Below are 12472 nucleotides of genomic sequence, written 5' to 3'. Positions count from 1 at the left end.
ACATGTATAAAACACCCTTATCATGTAGCTCAGCCTCAGGAACCAGATTGCCAACAGCCAAATCTTAGCTTTTCCACTCGCTAGCCATGTAATCTGTTATGACTTAGTTATTTTGTACTTCAGTTACCTAAGAGTCACAGAAAGGACTAAATGGATCAAAATGGTGACGCATGTGTAACACTGATAGAAAGTAAGCACGATGTAAATGTTACATGTTGTTATTTTAGGAATCAAATGGAAAGGAAAAGATCTGCAGATCTATATATGTGCTCTGCCCTTTGTATCTATGGGCCCCACACTGCAGATTCAACTAATCGTGCATCAAAAACACTTGGAAAAATATGTGCCTGCACAGAGCAGGTACAGTAGTAGGTCAGAAGCTAAAGGACTGAAAAGTTCCAAGCTCATGACCAGGCTTTGGGATGGTTACCCCAGTACAAGATAAGGTAGTGCTGTTCACCAAAGTAGGATGGAGCAGAAGAGAAGTAGATTTGGGGGTAGTAAAGAAAGGACTATTGGACACTCTGTTTTTCATTACTGTAAATCAGTTTTTGTAAGAGCATATAATTTATATATAATTCACAAAGCATACAGTTCACTCATTTAAAGTGTGCAATTGAAGGATTTTTAGTATATTCACAGAATTGTGTAATCATCACCACAATCAATTTTAAACTTTTTCATCGTCCGTAGAAGAAAGTCCCCACTCATTACTGGTAACTTCCCATTTTTTCCCATTTCATTCAGCCCTAGGATAATTTACTTTCTGTCTCTAGAAATTTGCTTATTCTAGATATTTCATTTAAATCAAATGATACAGTGTGTTATTTTGTGATTGGCTTCTTTCCCTTTGCACAGTGTTTTCAAGGAGCATCCATGTTGTCACATGTTTCAGAACTTTGCTCCTTTTTGTGGCTGAGTAATATTCCCTATCACAGACATGCCATAGTTTATTCACCAGTTCATCCGTTGGTGAACACTTGGCTTGTTTCTCCTTTTTGGCTATTAATAATGCTGTTTTGAGCATTTATGTACAAATTATTGGGTGGACATATGTTCTTACTTTTCTTGGGTATATACCTAGGATTAGAATATAGTAACTCCATGTCCCCCCCACCTTGGGGGGTTAGGAATCAGACCAGGCCTCACACATGCCAGAAAGCATTGTATCACTGAGCTGCACCCCCAGACAAAGTTCATTTCACCAAGGAACTTTTTTTTAATTGAACTGAGGGATGAACCAGGGGCCTTGTACAGCCTAAGCTCATGCTCTAGCCCTGAGCTTCACCCTGTCTATTTAAACTTTTGAGGAACTGCCAAATCATCTTCCAGGAGCAGCACCATTTTATGCTCCTTCTAGAAGTGTGTGAAGTTTCCAATTTTTTCACATTCTCTCCAATGCTGTTACTATCCAGCTTTTGATTATGGTAATCTTAGTGGGCATGAAGCGTCATCTCCTGTTCTGATTTGCATTTCTCTGTTGGCACATAATCAAGAGCATCCTTTCGTGTGTCTGTGGACGATTTGAGTATCCCCTTTGGAAAAGTGTCTAGCCAGATCTGTTGCTCACATTTAAATTCCTATTTTTTTAATTAAGTTGTCAGACTTTCCTAGATATTCTAGATTCAAGTCATGTATCAGTTACATAATTTGCAACTATTTTTGCTCATCCTGTGAGTGGGCTTTTCTTGTTTTGTTTTTTTTGGTACCGGGGATCAAACTCGGGTCCTTGAGATTGCGAGGCAGGCAGTGGAACCACTGAGCGAAATCCCTGGCCCAGAGTGGGCTTTTCATTTTTTTTAATCTACATCTTTGGAAGAACAAATAATAAAGTTAATTTTATCTCTTTTTTCTTTTGTCCTGTTTTTGGTATTATGTCTAAGAAGGTTTTGCCTAACTCGTACTATTGTATTTTCTCCTTTAACTTTTATATTTTGTCTTACATCTCAGTCTTTGATACATTTTAACTTTTGTTGATGATAGGCAGCAACTTCATTCTTTTACTCTTTCTTTCTTTCTTTCTTTCTTTCTTTCTTTAGGTACTGGGGCTGGAACTCAGGACCTTGCGCTTGCGAGACAGGCACAGGCACCACTGAGCTAAATCCTCAGCATGTTATTTCATTCTTTAACAGTTATTTCAGCACCATTTGTTGGAAAGACTATGCCATACCTCACTGAATATTTCTGGCACCTGTGCTGAAAATCAATTAACCATAGAAAGTTTATTTCCAGGCTCTCTTCTATCCCATTAATGTATATGCCTATTCTAGTGCCAGTACAATACTGTAGCTTAATTGAGGTAGTTTTGTAGTAACTTTTGAAATTGGAAAGTATGCGTCTTCCAACTTCGTTCTCTTCAAAATTATCTTGGCTATTCTGGCTCCCTTGAATTTCTGTTTGAATTTTAATGTACGCTTGTCAATTTTTGCAAAAATATCAGCTATAATTTTGGTGAAGATTATGCTGAATCTATAGATAAATTTGGGTATTACTACCATCTTTATAATACCAAGTCTTTTGGTCTTGGAAGTTAGGATGCCTTTCCATTTATTTAAGCTTTAATTTCTTTCAAATATGTTGTTTAAGAATCAGAATATGTCTTGAATTTCTCTTTGTAAGTCCATTCCTAAGTATTTCATTTTCTGATGCTGTTTTTTAAAATCACATTAGTTTTTAAGTCAATTTTGACCTCTCTGAAATCAAAATATATCTTACAATCATGGGTATTTTATTTGGTTTTTTTGGTAGCAGGGATCAAACTGGGGTCCTTGCGCGTGCGAAGCAGGCAGCAAAATCTAAATCCCCAGCCCCAATCATGAGTATTTTAGCATGATGTCATAAATCACTTGGCATTTCTTCCTGTATCTTAGTGGACATAAATATTACTTACAACCAGCGGTTTCTTAGATTCAGCACAATACGGTATTAAATGTAAAATGTCTGTGAAGCATCAAAGTGCAGACAAGCAGTAGGCATTTAGCTATGTGAATACAGAAATCAGAACAGAGGTCAGAACTAGAGACAGAAATGTGGGATCATCTGCAGTCGCTATGTAAAGCCATAGCAATAAATGAGATTGTTGCTAAGCAAAGAGTATAGAGACAAGAGGATTTGGGTTGCAGCCCCAAGAAATCCCAATGAGTACAATTTGAGTAAAAGAGGAAAAGTCAGCAAAGGAAAGCATTTTTTAAAATTTATTATTGACAGTATTGATCTTATTCATCACTAGTTCTACAGGGACTGCATCTTGTCTCTTTTGTTCTCTAATAAACCACCAAGCACAGTTCTTTACTACATTTATATATTAACCTACATGCCACACATAAACTGGAAGAAGTCATTTAGAATGGCCTATTATTTGGGAAATAATATATTGATTTTTTTTTTACCAGCTTTTTTACCCTGGAACATCTTACATGAGTGCAAATAAATAAGCCTTTCAGGTCTTTAGAGAAGTGTTTTAATCTGATTGTGATTTTGGATAGAAAACAGGTAAGAGCTTACTGGATATTAACCTAGAGTTGTTGTCCAGAGTCAGAAGAAAACAGTCCGTAGATATTGTGTCACTCACAATTAAAACCAGAAATGTGTGCGAAACTCTTTTAAGGAGCTTGTATGCCATTTGCTGTCACATTTCTATAACACAAGCAGTACACCAGGTGGTACTAAAGCTGTTTCACCTGCCTTTCATTTATTGTCACTTTACAGATGTTGACTCCTATGCACCTTTTCTTTTATTTTTTTCTTCCTATTTCAAATGCCCCATCACAAAAAGTTACCATTACACTATATCCTAAGTGGCTCTTAACCAAAGGAGATTCGGGCCTCTAGGGAATGCCTAACATCTGGAAGCTTTTTTAGTTGTCACAACTGAAGATGAGATGAAGATGGCATCAAACAAGTGGAAGGCAGGGATATTGCTGAACACCCTACAACCCCCAGAACAGAACTCCAGAGCAAAGCATCATCCAGTCCAAATCCCAGCTGTACTGAGTTTCAGAAACCTGACCTATGAGGATGTTTATATGTGCAGTGTATAAGAATTTGGGGCAAGCAGTCTAGCTTCTACCAAGCTGTCAAAGGAGAGATGACCCAAAAACTTAAAACACTGGTTTTCCTGGATATATCATCTTGGTCATGGTTTTTTAAAGAACGACATACTGACTCAACTTCACAACAGAAGTCGCCTCTAGTGAAGACCTATCTTTGCCAGCCAGATTTCACTGTCCCTTTCACTGTCATTCAAGACTAGACAAACATAGGCTGGCCATTTAGCTCAGTGGTTCCCACAGCCTGCCTCATAAGTGCAAGGTCCTGAGTTCGAGCCCAATACAAAAAAAACAAAACAAAACTAGACTAGACAAACAGCTTTTTGGGAGTTTTCAACTGTAGGTCTTCCAAGGATCTCATCCTCTACCAGCTGGATTAACATAATCATGGTTATGGTGACTATTAATAATTAAGCTTCAACTTTGTAATGTGTCAATTTAAAAAACTTTTTAGAAAGTTTATTTTGTCAATATTTATTGGTTCAGTACCTACCATGTTTAACATCCCAGCAGTCACTGGATGTATGGCAAAGAAAACGAGCTTTCAACTTAATACAGGGGAACTATTAATAAAATTTAAACAATTTAAATCGCAATGGAGCAGAGTGAAAAAACGGTGAGAGAAGCGGAAATGAGGATGAAGAGAGGAGTGCTCATCCAGGTAACTGTGTAGCATGCTTCACCCAGTACTGTATTCCACCCAAAAGCAACAGGCAGTTAACTCCTTCATGGCTAGTTTAAACACTTCTGATAACTGTATCCCAGTCCAGCTCATTTGGGATATACTCATATTCAATTACTTGCTGGGCAGAGACAGGAAAACTTGAGTGACTCCAGGCTACTGGCCTACTGAGACCCTCAAATCCAAAAAGCTTTTTTTTTTTTGGTAGTCAATGCTTCTAATTAGAAACCAAAGTGACAGAGGAAAAAGCTGAAGAGCTGAAAAATAAAGCCGACGTCTAAGACACTGTTTGCGACAATTAAACAATTACAGTGTTACAACCGCCATCCCTTTAGGTATCTGAAGTTCGCTACTGTGGCCCGTAAATGGAGAGAGAAAACACTGAACTGCTTGCTTCCTGAGGATATTAGCAAGTCAATATGTTGTTCGCAGTCAGTCTACACCGGCCAGAAGCCTGTACAGCAATTTTTAATGAGCTGTCAGGCTTAATTTAAATCTCGACCTCGCTGAAAACCCCGGGTTAGTAAAATAACCGGGGTTCCGTGGGGTGATGTAAAGGGCAGCTGGTAAGAGAACAAAGCGGGCGCGGCCCGGCCTCCACCCGGCCGGCGACCGCGGGGGGGGGCACTGACCCCTGCCGCCCGGCCTAGGGTGGGCTCGGAGACCGGAGATGCGTGGGGCGGGCCGCGGGGGTAGAGGTCGGGACTGGGCGAGTGAGCCGACGACTGTGGAGCAATCGTGACAGAAGTCTCGCGGCTGCAAGAGCCGGGACAACCGGCGCCCGGACCGCACGTGGGAGAGGAACGGTTCCAAGGGCAGAGGGTTGCGTCCCCTACACCGCGTCCCGGAGCGCCTGCCCTCGCGTTTATGTAATGGGGCCGCGCTCCCATTGGCACACGCGACCGGAAGGGCACAGGCGCGCGAGCGGCGTGGGCGGGGATCGCTGCAGGAAGGTGAGAGGGCGGGGCTGCGCGGCGCAGGCGGCGCTGGGGCGGCTGGGAACGCGGCGCGGCGTGCGCGCGCACGAGGCGGGGCGGCCGGCCTGGGGCTCAGGCGGCGGCGGGCGCGCGCGGCGGTGGCAGCGGGTGTGCGAGGCGCGCGCTGTTGTGTTCCCGGCGGTCCCTTTCCCCCCTCGGCGGGTGGAGGAGGCCGAAGCGGTGCTGGGCGCCGATCTCTGCCTTCCTCCGTGACCTCCCGGCCCTGTCGCGCTGCGCGGCCTCCGCGACGCAAGACTGTCCCGGCCCGGGTGAGCAGCGGGCGGCGCGGGCCCCGGAAGCGGGGAGGGAAGGAGGGCAGCGCGGGCGCCCGGCGGCTCCCGCGGGTGGTGACCGGGGCCGGGTCTGGCAGGCAGGGAACGCGGCGTGGCCCTTGGTGGCAGTAGCCGGCGGGCTCCGGGGCGGGACGTGCGCCGGCTGCGGCCGGGTGGTGGTCGTGGTCGTGGTTGATCGTGGTCGTGGCGGCGTTGGGCGAAAGGGGGCCCCGCGGGTGCTTCCGCCAGCCTTGCCCGCAGAAGTTGCGGTCCAGATGTGGGGCCCCGTCTGGGCCTCGTCCTTTCAGAGGGTCGGGGAGAGCAGCTTCCTTCCTGGATCCCAAATCCTTGTTTGGGTTGTAGAAAGGGTCTGGAGGGCAGGGTTTGCTTGTGGCCCGCACCGCTGAGAGGTCCTCGATTTAGAGCTCATTCGTTCTGCTGCTTCCCTCTCTGTAGCCCCCTCGGAAAGCCACACTGAGAGTCTTATTAACAATCAGCTTCTAGGTATTTGTAGACGACTCTTGCCCGTCACTTTGTTGCTTTTAGTCAAGGAGCGGTTATGTATAAGATTTTGTAGAAAATTCGGTTGGCTTCAGAGCAGGTCCTAAGTTGAGCTGTCCAAAGCAGGTGGTTTGTTTTGCATTTCTGCTTTCAGAAAGGAAATCAGTGCAATGTGCTGTCAGAAGTTGGGGGCCCACCTCACGCTGTTAGCCTAGTTCAGTTGCCTTCAGCTGATGCGGTTTTCTGTCTTAAAAATAAGAACAAATGACTGCTGCCTTATATTTATTAAAGCTTTTATGGCTTTCTTGTGTTGTTTGAAGACAATGGCAAACGGGCTCAACCTATCGTGCATTTTGCGACTTTACGTTGTACAAAGCATTTCGTGAAAATCTTACCACACTAGTTGAGAAGTTCTAGATAGCAAGGACGCTTATGGAATTAGGGGTCTGCCATTGTATACGGGTTTTCATACGTACAATTAAGATTTTAATGTAAAAAACTGTTACTGCTTAATAATTTATTAGCTAAAGCAACGCACTAACGTAAATACAACGTAATAAAATACATTATGTGGCAGTTGAAATGCATCAGAGTACTCAAGTATTCTAACAGAAGGACCTGATACTAAGAGACATTGAGTCATTAAGAATGTTACAAAACATTTGTATACATTAAGATAGAACGCCTGACTACCATCATACAGATATATTTAAATGTATTTTTTGAAAAATGCCGTTTGGCTTAGAATTAATAAGGTAGGTTTAAAAAAATAAAAGTAGGAGCTTAGTTTTAAGGACTACCACAGATGGTAATGTTTACCATCGTTAGGTAGGAATGGTGTTCTTATATTACACTAGCGTACTAAACAGTTCTGTGATTGGTAAGGTATTGACTTTCTAGAGAGGCATTGATCCTCTTCTATTTTTAAACTTTTCAGTTAATTGTTTAATGTCAGTGAGAACTTGCCCAATGATTGTACTAATTTACTCAGTAGTTTCCTTTGTTGTTGGGAGGAGAGCTCAGTTTCTGTGAAATACTTTGACCTTACACCCATTATCTATTTAGTAGTCCAGTAAGAAAATCCCAGTAGGCATTCTTTCCCAGTTGAAGTTCATGTCCAGCATTGTATGTTCACGTCCTGCAATGCTTTAAAAATTTCAAATTTAATTACAGTCCCACTCAAATTTATACATAGGAATTCTACTGAGGATCCAGTTCGAATGTATAGAGAGTACTTTATGAACAGGTTTACCTTGTATTGTCTAATAGAGGTCCTTAATTTTAATGGGAACATAAAAGTAACTTTTCAGTGACTTAATTATTTTTAACTCATTCATGTTGGCTTCAGATAATGTGTAGTAAAAACTTCTACCTTTCAACTGGGTAAAGATATCCTTATGCTAGGTTTTTTTTTTCTCTCAACTGGGGACAGATTCAATCTTATAATTTGTGAAGCAGTCCAGAAAAGATCAACTTTTTAGGAAAACTTAAAATAGCACAGTGGTTTCATAGAACCTAAGTATTTAAGAAAATAACTCCTCCCTATAATCTCCTTTTAGAAAGATGAGTTGACAGCTCGTTTCTCTTAAAATTGAATGTGTCCAAAGTGACAAGAGAACACTAGAAGGGAAAAGTACCTTTGCAAGGTAACCAAATAAGTGATGGGGAGACTCGTTTGTGTTGTTTTTTTTAATTTGATGATACAGATAGTAAACAATCAGGTATGTAGCTCAGTGACCCTTTTTAGCACATTAGTGGGGAATGAACCCAGGGCCTTCACACTAAGCTACATCCCCAGACCTTTTATTTTTTAAATTTTGACTTGATCGCGCTAAATTGCTTAGGTTGGAGTTGAACTTGTGATCCTTCTGTCTCAGCCTCCCAGGGTGTTAGAATTATAGGTGAGTGCCACCATGCCCTACTAGCTCAATGAATTTTTACAAATAAACACATCTGCCTACCTGTTACCTCATTCAATATTCAGAACATTTTCAGCACCCCAGAGATCCACTTCATGTCCTCTCTTTCCAGCTGTTCCTGAGGAGACTTTCACCATATTGCTTTGCTCTGGTTTTTTTCTTTTTTCCTTTTTTTCTTTTTGATTAGCTCTTGGGGATTTAACCGAAAGCCTTAGCAGCATGCTAGGCAAGATGCGCTACCTCTGAGCCACACCCCCAGCCCTGCTTTGCCTATTTTAAATTGTATACAATGTATATTATTTTTGGAGCAGATACTGTTGAACATTTTTGTACATGTCTTAATGTACTTATACTTCTGTTACGTTTCTGTGGAATATGTGCAGAGAGAAATTGTAGGTTATGGAGTAGACAAGTTACTAACCAAGTTTCCACAGTGGTTGTACAGTTTATTTAGTGACATTGTATGTAAGGATTCGAAAACATGTATATTTCGATTGTACAACATTTCTGTAAAATTTGATGCTTCAAAGCTGAGAATGTTGCGATGCTTAGATTAGTGTATATTAGAATAAATAATGCTTCATCTTCTGTTTTTAGACATGGCTCGTGGGCAGCAGAAGATTCAGTCTCAGCAGAAAAATGCCAAAAAGCAGGCTGGGCAAAAGAAGAAACAAGGGCATGACCAAAAGGCTGCTGCCAAAGCTGCCTTAATATACACCTGCACTGTCTGTAGGGTAAGGAGACTTGAAAGATGCAGGGTCCTCATGGGTAATTCTTTCACTGTGAATTGGCTTGTACAGGTTAAAATTTTATAACCGTGGAAAAATAGTTGGTTTACTTGACAGGGTTTTGAGGAGGGGGTTTGGTGATGCTGGGAATCAAACCCGTGGTCTTGCACCTGTTGGGCAAGTGTTCTACCACTGAGCTACACCTGCAGCCCCTGAAATAGAGTCGACCGCTGCCTACTTTAGGAATCCATCTTCATTCACACATGGAACGAATACTTCTTGCATGGCTTCTGTGGCCAGGCACATTTCTCTAGGTGCTGGGGGAAAGATGTGAACAGAACAAAGTCCCTTTCCTTATAGAGAATAAAGACGTCCTCACAAGGACGTGTAATGCACTTTGAACTCTGTAAGGAAGTCAGATTTATAATCTTACTTTAAATCTACCTAAGCTTTGCACTATGCTGTGGAATATATCTATGGTTATATAATGCCCACCCTTCACTAAATCTGGAGTTAGGACATATGTAAAACCACAAAGAGTATTTCCATGCTGGAGGCTCTTAGAATTCAGTCTTATGGATTGAAAGACTGTGGGCTTGCCATGTGCCAGGCACCAATCCAGATGTTTTGCATATATCCACCTGTTTTACTTGCACAACAGCCTTATGAGTTATACTTTTATTTTCATTGTACAAAAGAGTAAACTCAGTTATGGGAATTAAATAACCTGCACATGTCATCCAGCTAGTAAAGTAGAAGAGCTGGGATCTGAACCCAGGGAGTGCAGCCCCAGAGTCCACCCACCAGGCTACTGTTCCACACTTCCTTTCAAAGAAGTCTTTCTCAAATCCCCAGTCAAACTTTTTTGTGTGTTTGTGATGGCTCACTACTGCCCTTGATGTTATGAGTGGAACACATAGTGGAATTGGTCCATACCTTTACGCACGTACAGTTTTCAAGCCCCTATACCTGAGTAGGGTTGATGGTACGAATGAGAAGGGATCTTGATAAGACATGATTCCTGGGCTGAAGTTATCTCCAAGGAAATAGAAGTTCCTAACTATACAAAAGTTCTCACTGAGAGAGAAAGAATCTGTTACATGCACTATCTTACTCACATTGAGCTTTGATACACTAAAAATAATGAAACTGAGCAGCTTCTGATTCTGTTTGGAGAGGGAGTGAAAATAAATTTCACTAGGTTAGTGATGAAGAAATAGTTTGACCTAAAAGTATAAGAGTAGTTCACATTTAAAAATTTAAAACCAAAACCTTTCAATTCATGTTTTGTGTACTTGAACCTGTTGAAAAATAAAGTAACTTTTTCTGAGGGAAGCCATTAGTGTATACAGTAATGTGTTATCTGGGAGCTGAAGTACCTAATACTGTGTTAGACCATGGCTCTTGGACAAAGTAAACTCTGGGTTTTAGTTTACTTCTTGTGTAAAATGAGGACAATAGTAGGAGCTAAGGATAACTGAAGGTTCTATGAGAATTAAGGTAACAAGCTTAACTAAATGAAAGTTCAGCAAATGTTCCTGTTATTTGCTGTTAATGAGACAAAATTTTTTTTTTTGGTACCGGGGATTGAACTCAGGACCTTGTGCTTGCACGGTAGACACGGTGCCACTGAGCTAAATCCCCGGCATGAGATAAGATATTATATGACCCAACCCCTTTATATATGAAATGGGAGAGTATTAGGAATTTGTTTCATAAGGTCCCTCTTCATATGCCAGCAACAGTTGTATGAGCCTAAAGCATTTTATGCTAATTGTCAAGAACAAATTTATTTTATATATAAATTCTGACTCTTTTTTTGCACAATTTTTAGACACAAATGCCAGACCCTAAGACCTTCAAGCAGCACTTTGAGAGCAAGCACCCTAAGACCCCACTTCCTCCAGAATTGGCTGATGTGCAAGCATAAGGTTGTTTACAGGTAGTTGACTTTTTTCCAATTGGTTTGTTAATGTCAGGTTTGAATACAAGAACAAAACTGTCCTCTGTAACTGAAAATAATTTCTGCATTCTGATATTTTATTGCTTTGCCTTTTGAAGTTGTTTATCTTCATTAATAGAGTTCAACTGTTCTAACTTACAGTTTACTGAAACATTTGTTAAAAGTCTTTTGTCCCAGACCATTTCCTTTCCATGCCTTTGAAGAAACCAAGTTTTTACCAAAAACTGGGAAAATGAGTGGATACTGACCAATTTTGGCCCAAAAATGAAATAGAGTTACCAGCTGCAAGAAAATAGTTATTTCAGATGCATTTTAGGATCTACCAAAAGCACTGTAGACCAATTTTCTGAACACAGTTTTATAGTGTTCTACTTATAGCAAAGCTTATAAGTATTAAAATACAGAGCAAAATGTACATATACAGAAACTGATTTGATAGTCTTTCCTCTTAGATACTTGAATTGCATATAATAGCTGCATTTGTAATAATTACCTTCATTGAAGTGTTTCCTTGTGTTTTATAGGTGAATTCATGACACCTTTGGCTCTTCTACTGTCTCAGACCTTAGGTAACAAACCTGCAGCTGCTTTTCTAACAAAACTGTTGATCAGCAAAAATAAAGGGGCTACAGAAACACTCATTTTTATGCTGTTCCCTTTTGGGCTTCATGCAAAGACAATTCTGTGTAAATGTACAGTTGACTCTGATTTGGAAATTGAAAATCAGTCCATCCTTGTTATAAAAAATTTTTTTACAATTGTAATTATATTGATGTTCATATTGTGTAAAATAACTCATTTAATAAAGTAGTACTTTGATTTTATGACATCACAGGATAAATGATTATAGAAATTCTGTTCTAACTTTCCTTATTATTTGCCTTATAAAGGTCTAATGAATTCATCAGCTAGAATTGCAGGTGCAATTCCTATCTCCCCTTTTCAGCTCAGTGGCAGGTTCGTTAAACCTAGGACAGACTCATTCATCAAAATTGCACACCACTTTATTGGCAGCTGATCTGGGTGAAGAATGACATCTGCTGCCTTAATACATTGCAATTATGTGTCATTGCCCCCCTCTGATTATCTCCTGTGTTTGAAGTTGGAATATTTAAACTTATCGTTTGAACTGGGTCTATCCTAGAGATAACTGATAAATTCATAAAAGGGATTGGATTGTCTATGAGCTCTTCTGAAAGATTAGGTTCTGAAGTATATACTGTTCAAAATAATCTTAGGCCTATTTAACAAAATATGATAGAATAAATGTGAACTGGTAAACATCGATCTTTTATAAATTATATTAAATTCTTTGAATATTGTTCAGGTTCTTTAATTTGAAATTGAAACATTTAAAGGAGTTTTTGGAAGTTATTATTTT

At 40.6% G+C, this 12472-nt stretch overlaps 1 protein-coding gene across 1 annotated transcript; it reads left to right on the top strand.

Moving 5' to 3' along the window:
* The first annotated feature begins 5742 nt into the window (after window positions 1-5742).
* Znf706 (zinc finger protein 706) lies at window positions 5743-11920 on the top strand. Its single transcript, XM_004850173.4, has 4 exons — window positions 5743-5977; window positions 8998-9134; window positions 10963-11070; window positions 11616-11920. Exons 2-3 carry the CDS (start codon window positions 9000-9002, stop codon window positions 11056-11058), a joined length of 231 nt encoding a protein of 76 aa, XP_004850230.1. The 5' UTR covers window positions 5743-5977; window positions 8998-8999; the 3' UTR covers window positions 11059-11070; window positions 11616-11920.
* Window positions 11921-12472: the final 552 nt, after the last annotated feature.

This window comes from Heterocephalus glaber, unplaced genomic scaffold (assembly GCF_053883595.1).
Source record: "Heterocephalus glaber isolate CG9 unplaced genomic scaffold, H.glaber_assembly_v1.0 deba00001555, whole genome shotgun sequence".
In the NCBI taxonomy this organism is placed as follows: domain Eukaryota; kingdom Metazoa; phylum Chordata; class Mammalia; order Rodentia; family Bathyergidae; genus Heterocephalus; species Heterocephalus glaber.
This window is presented reverse-complemented; position numbering and strand designations above follow the sequence as displayed.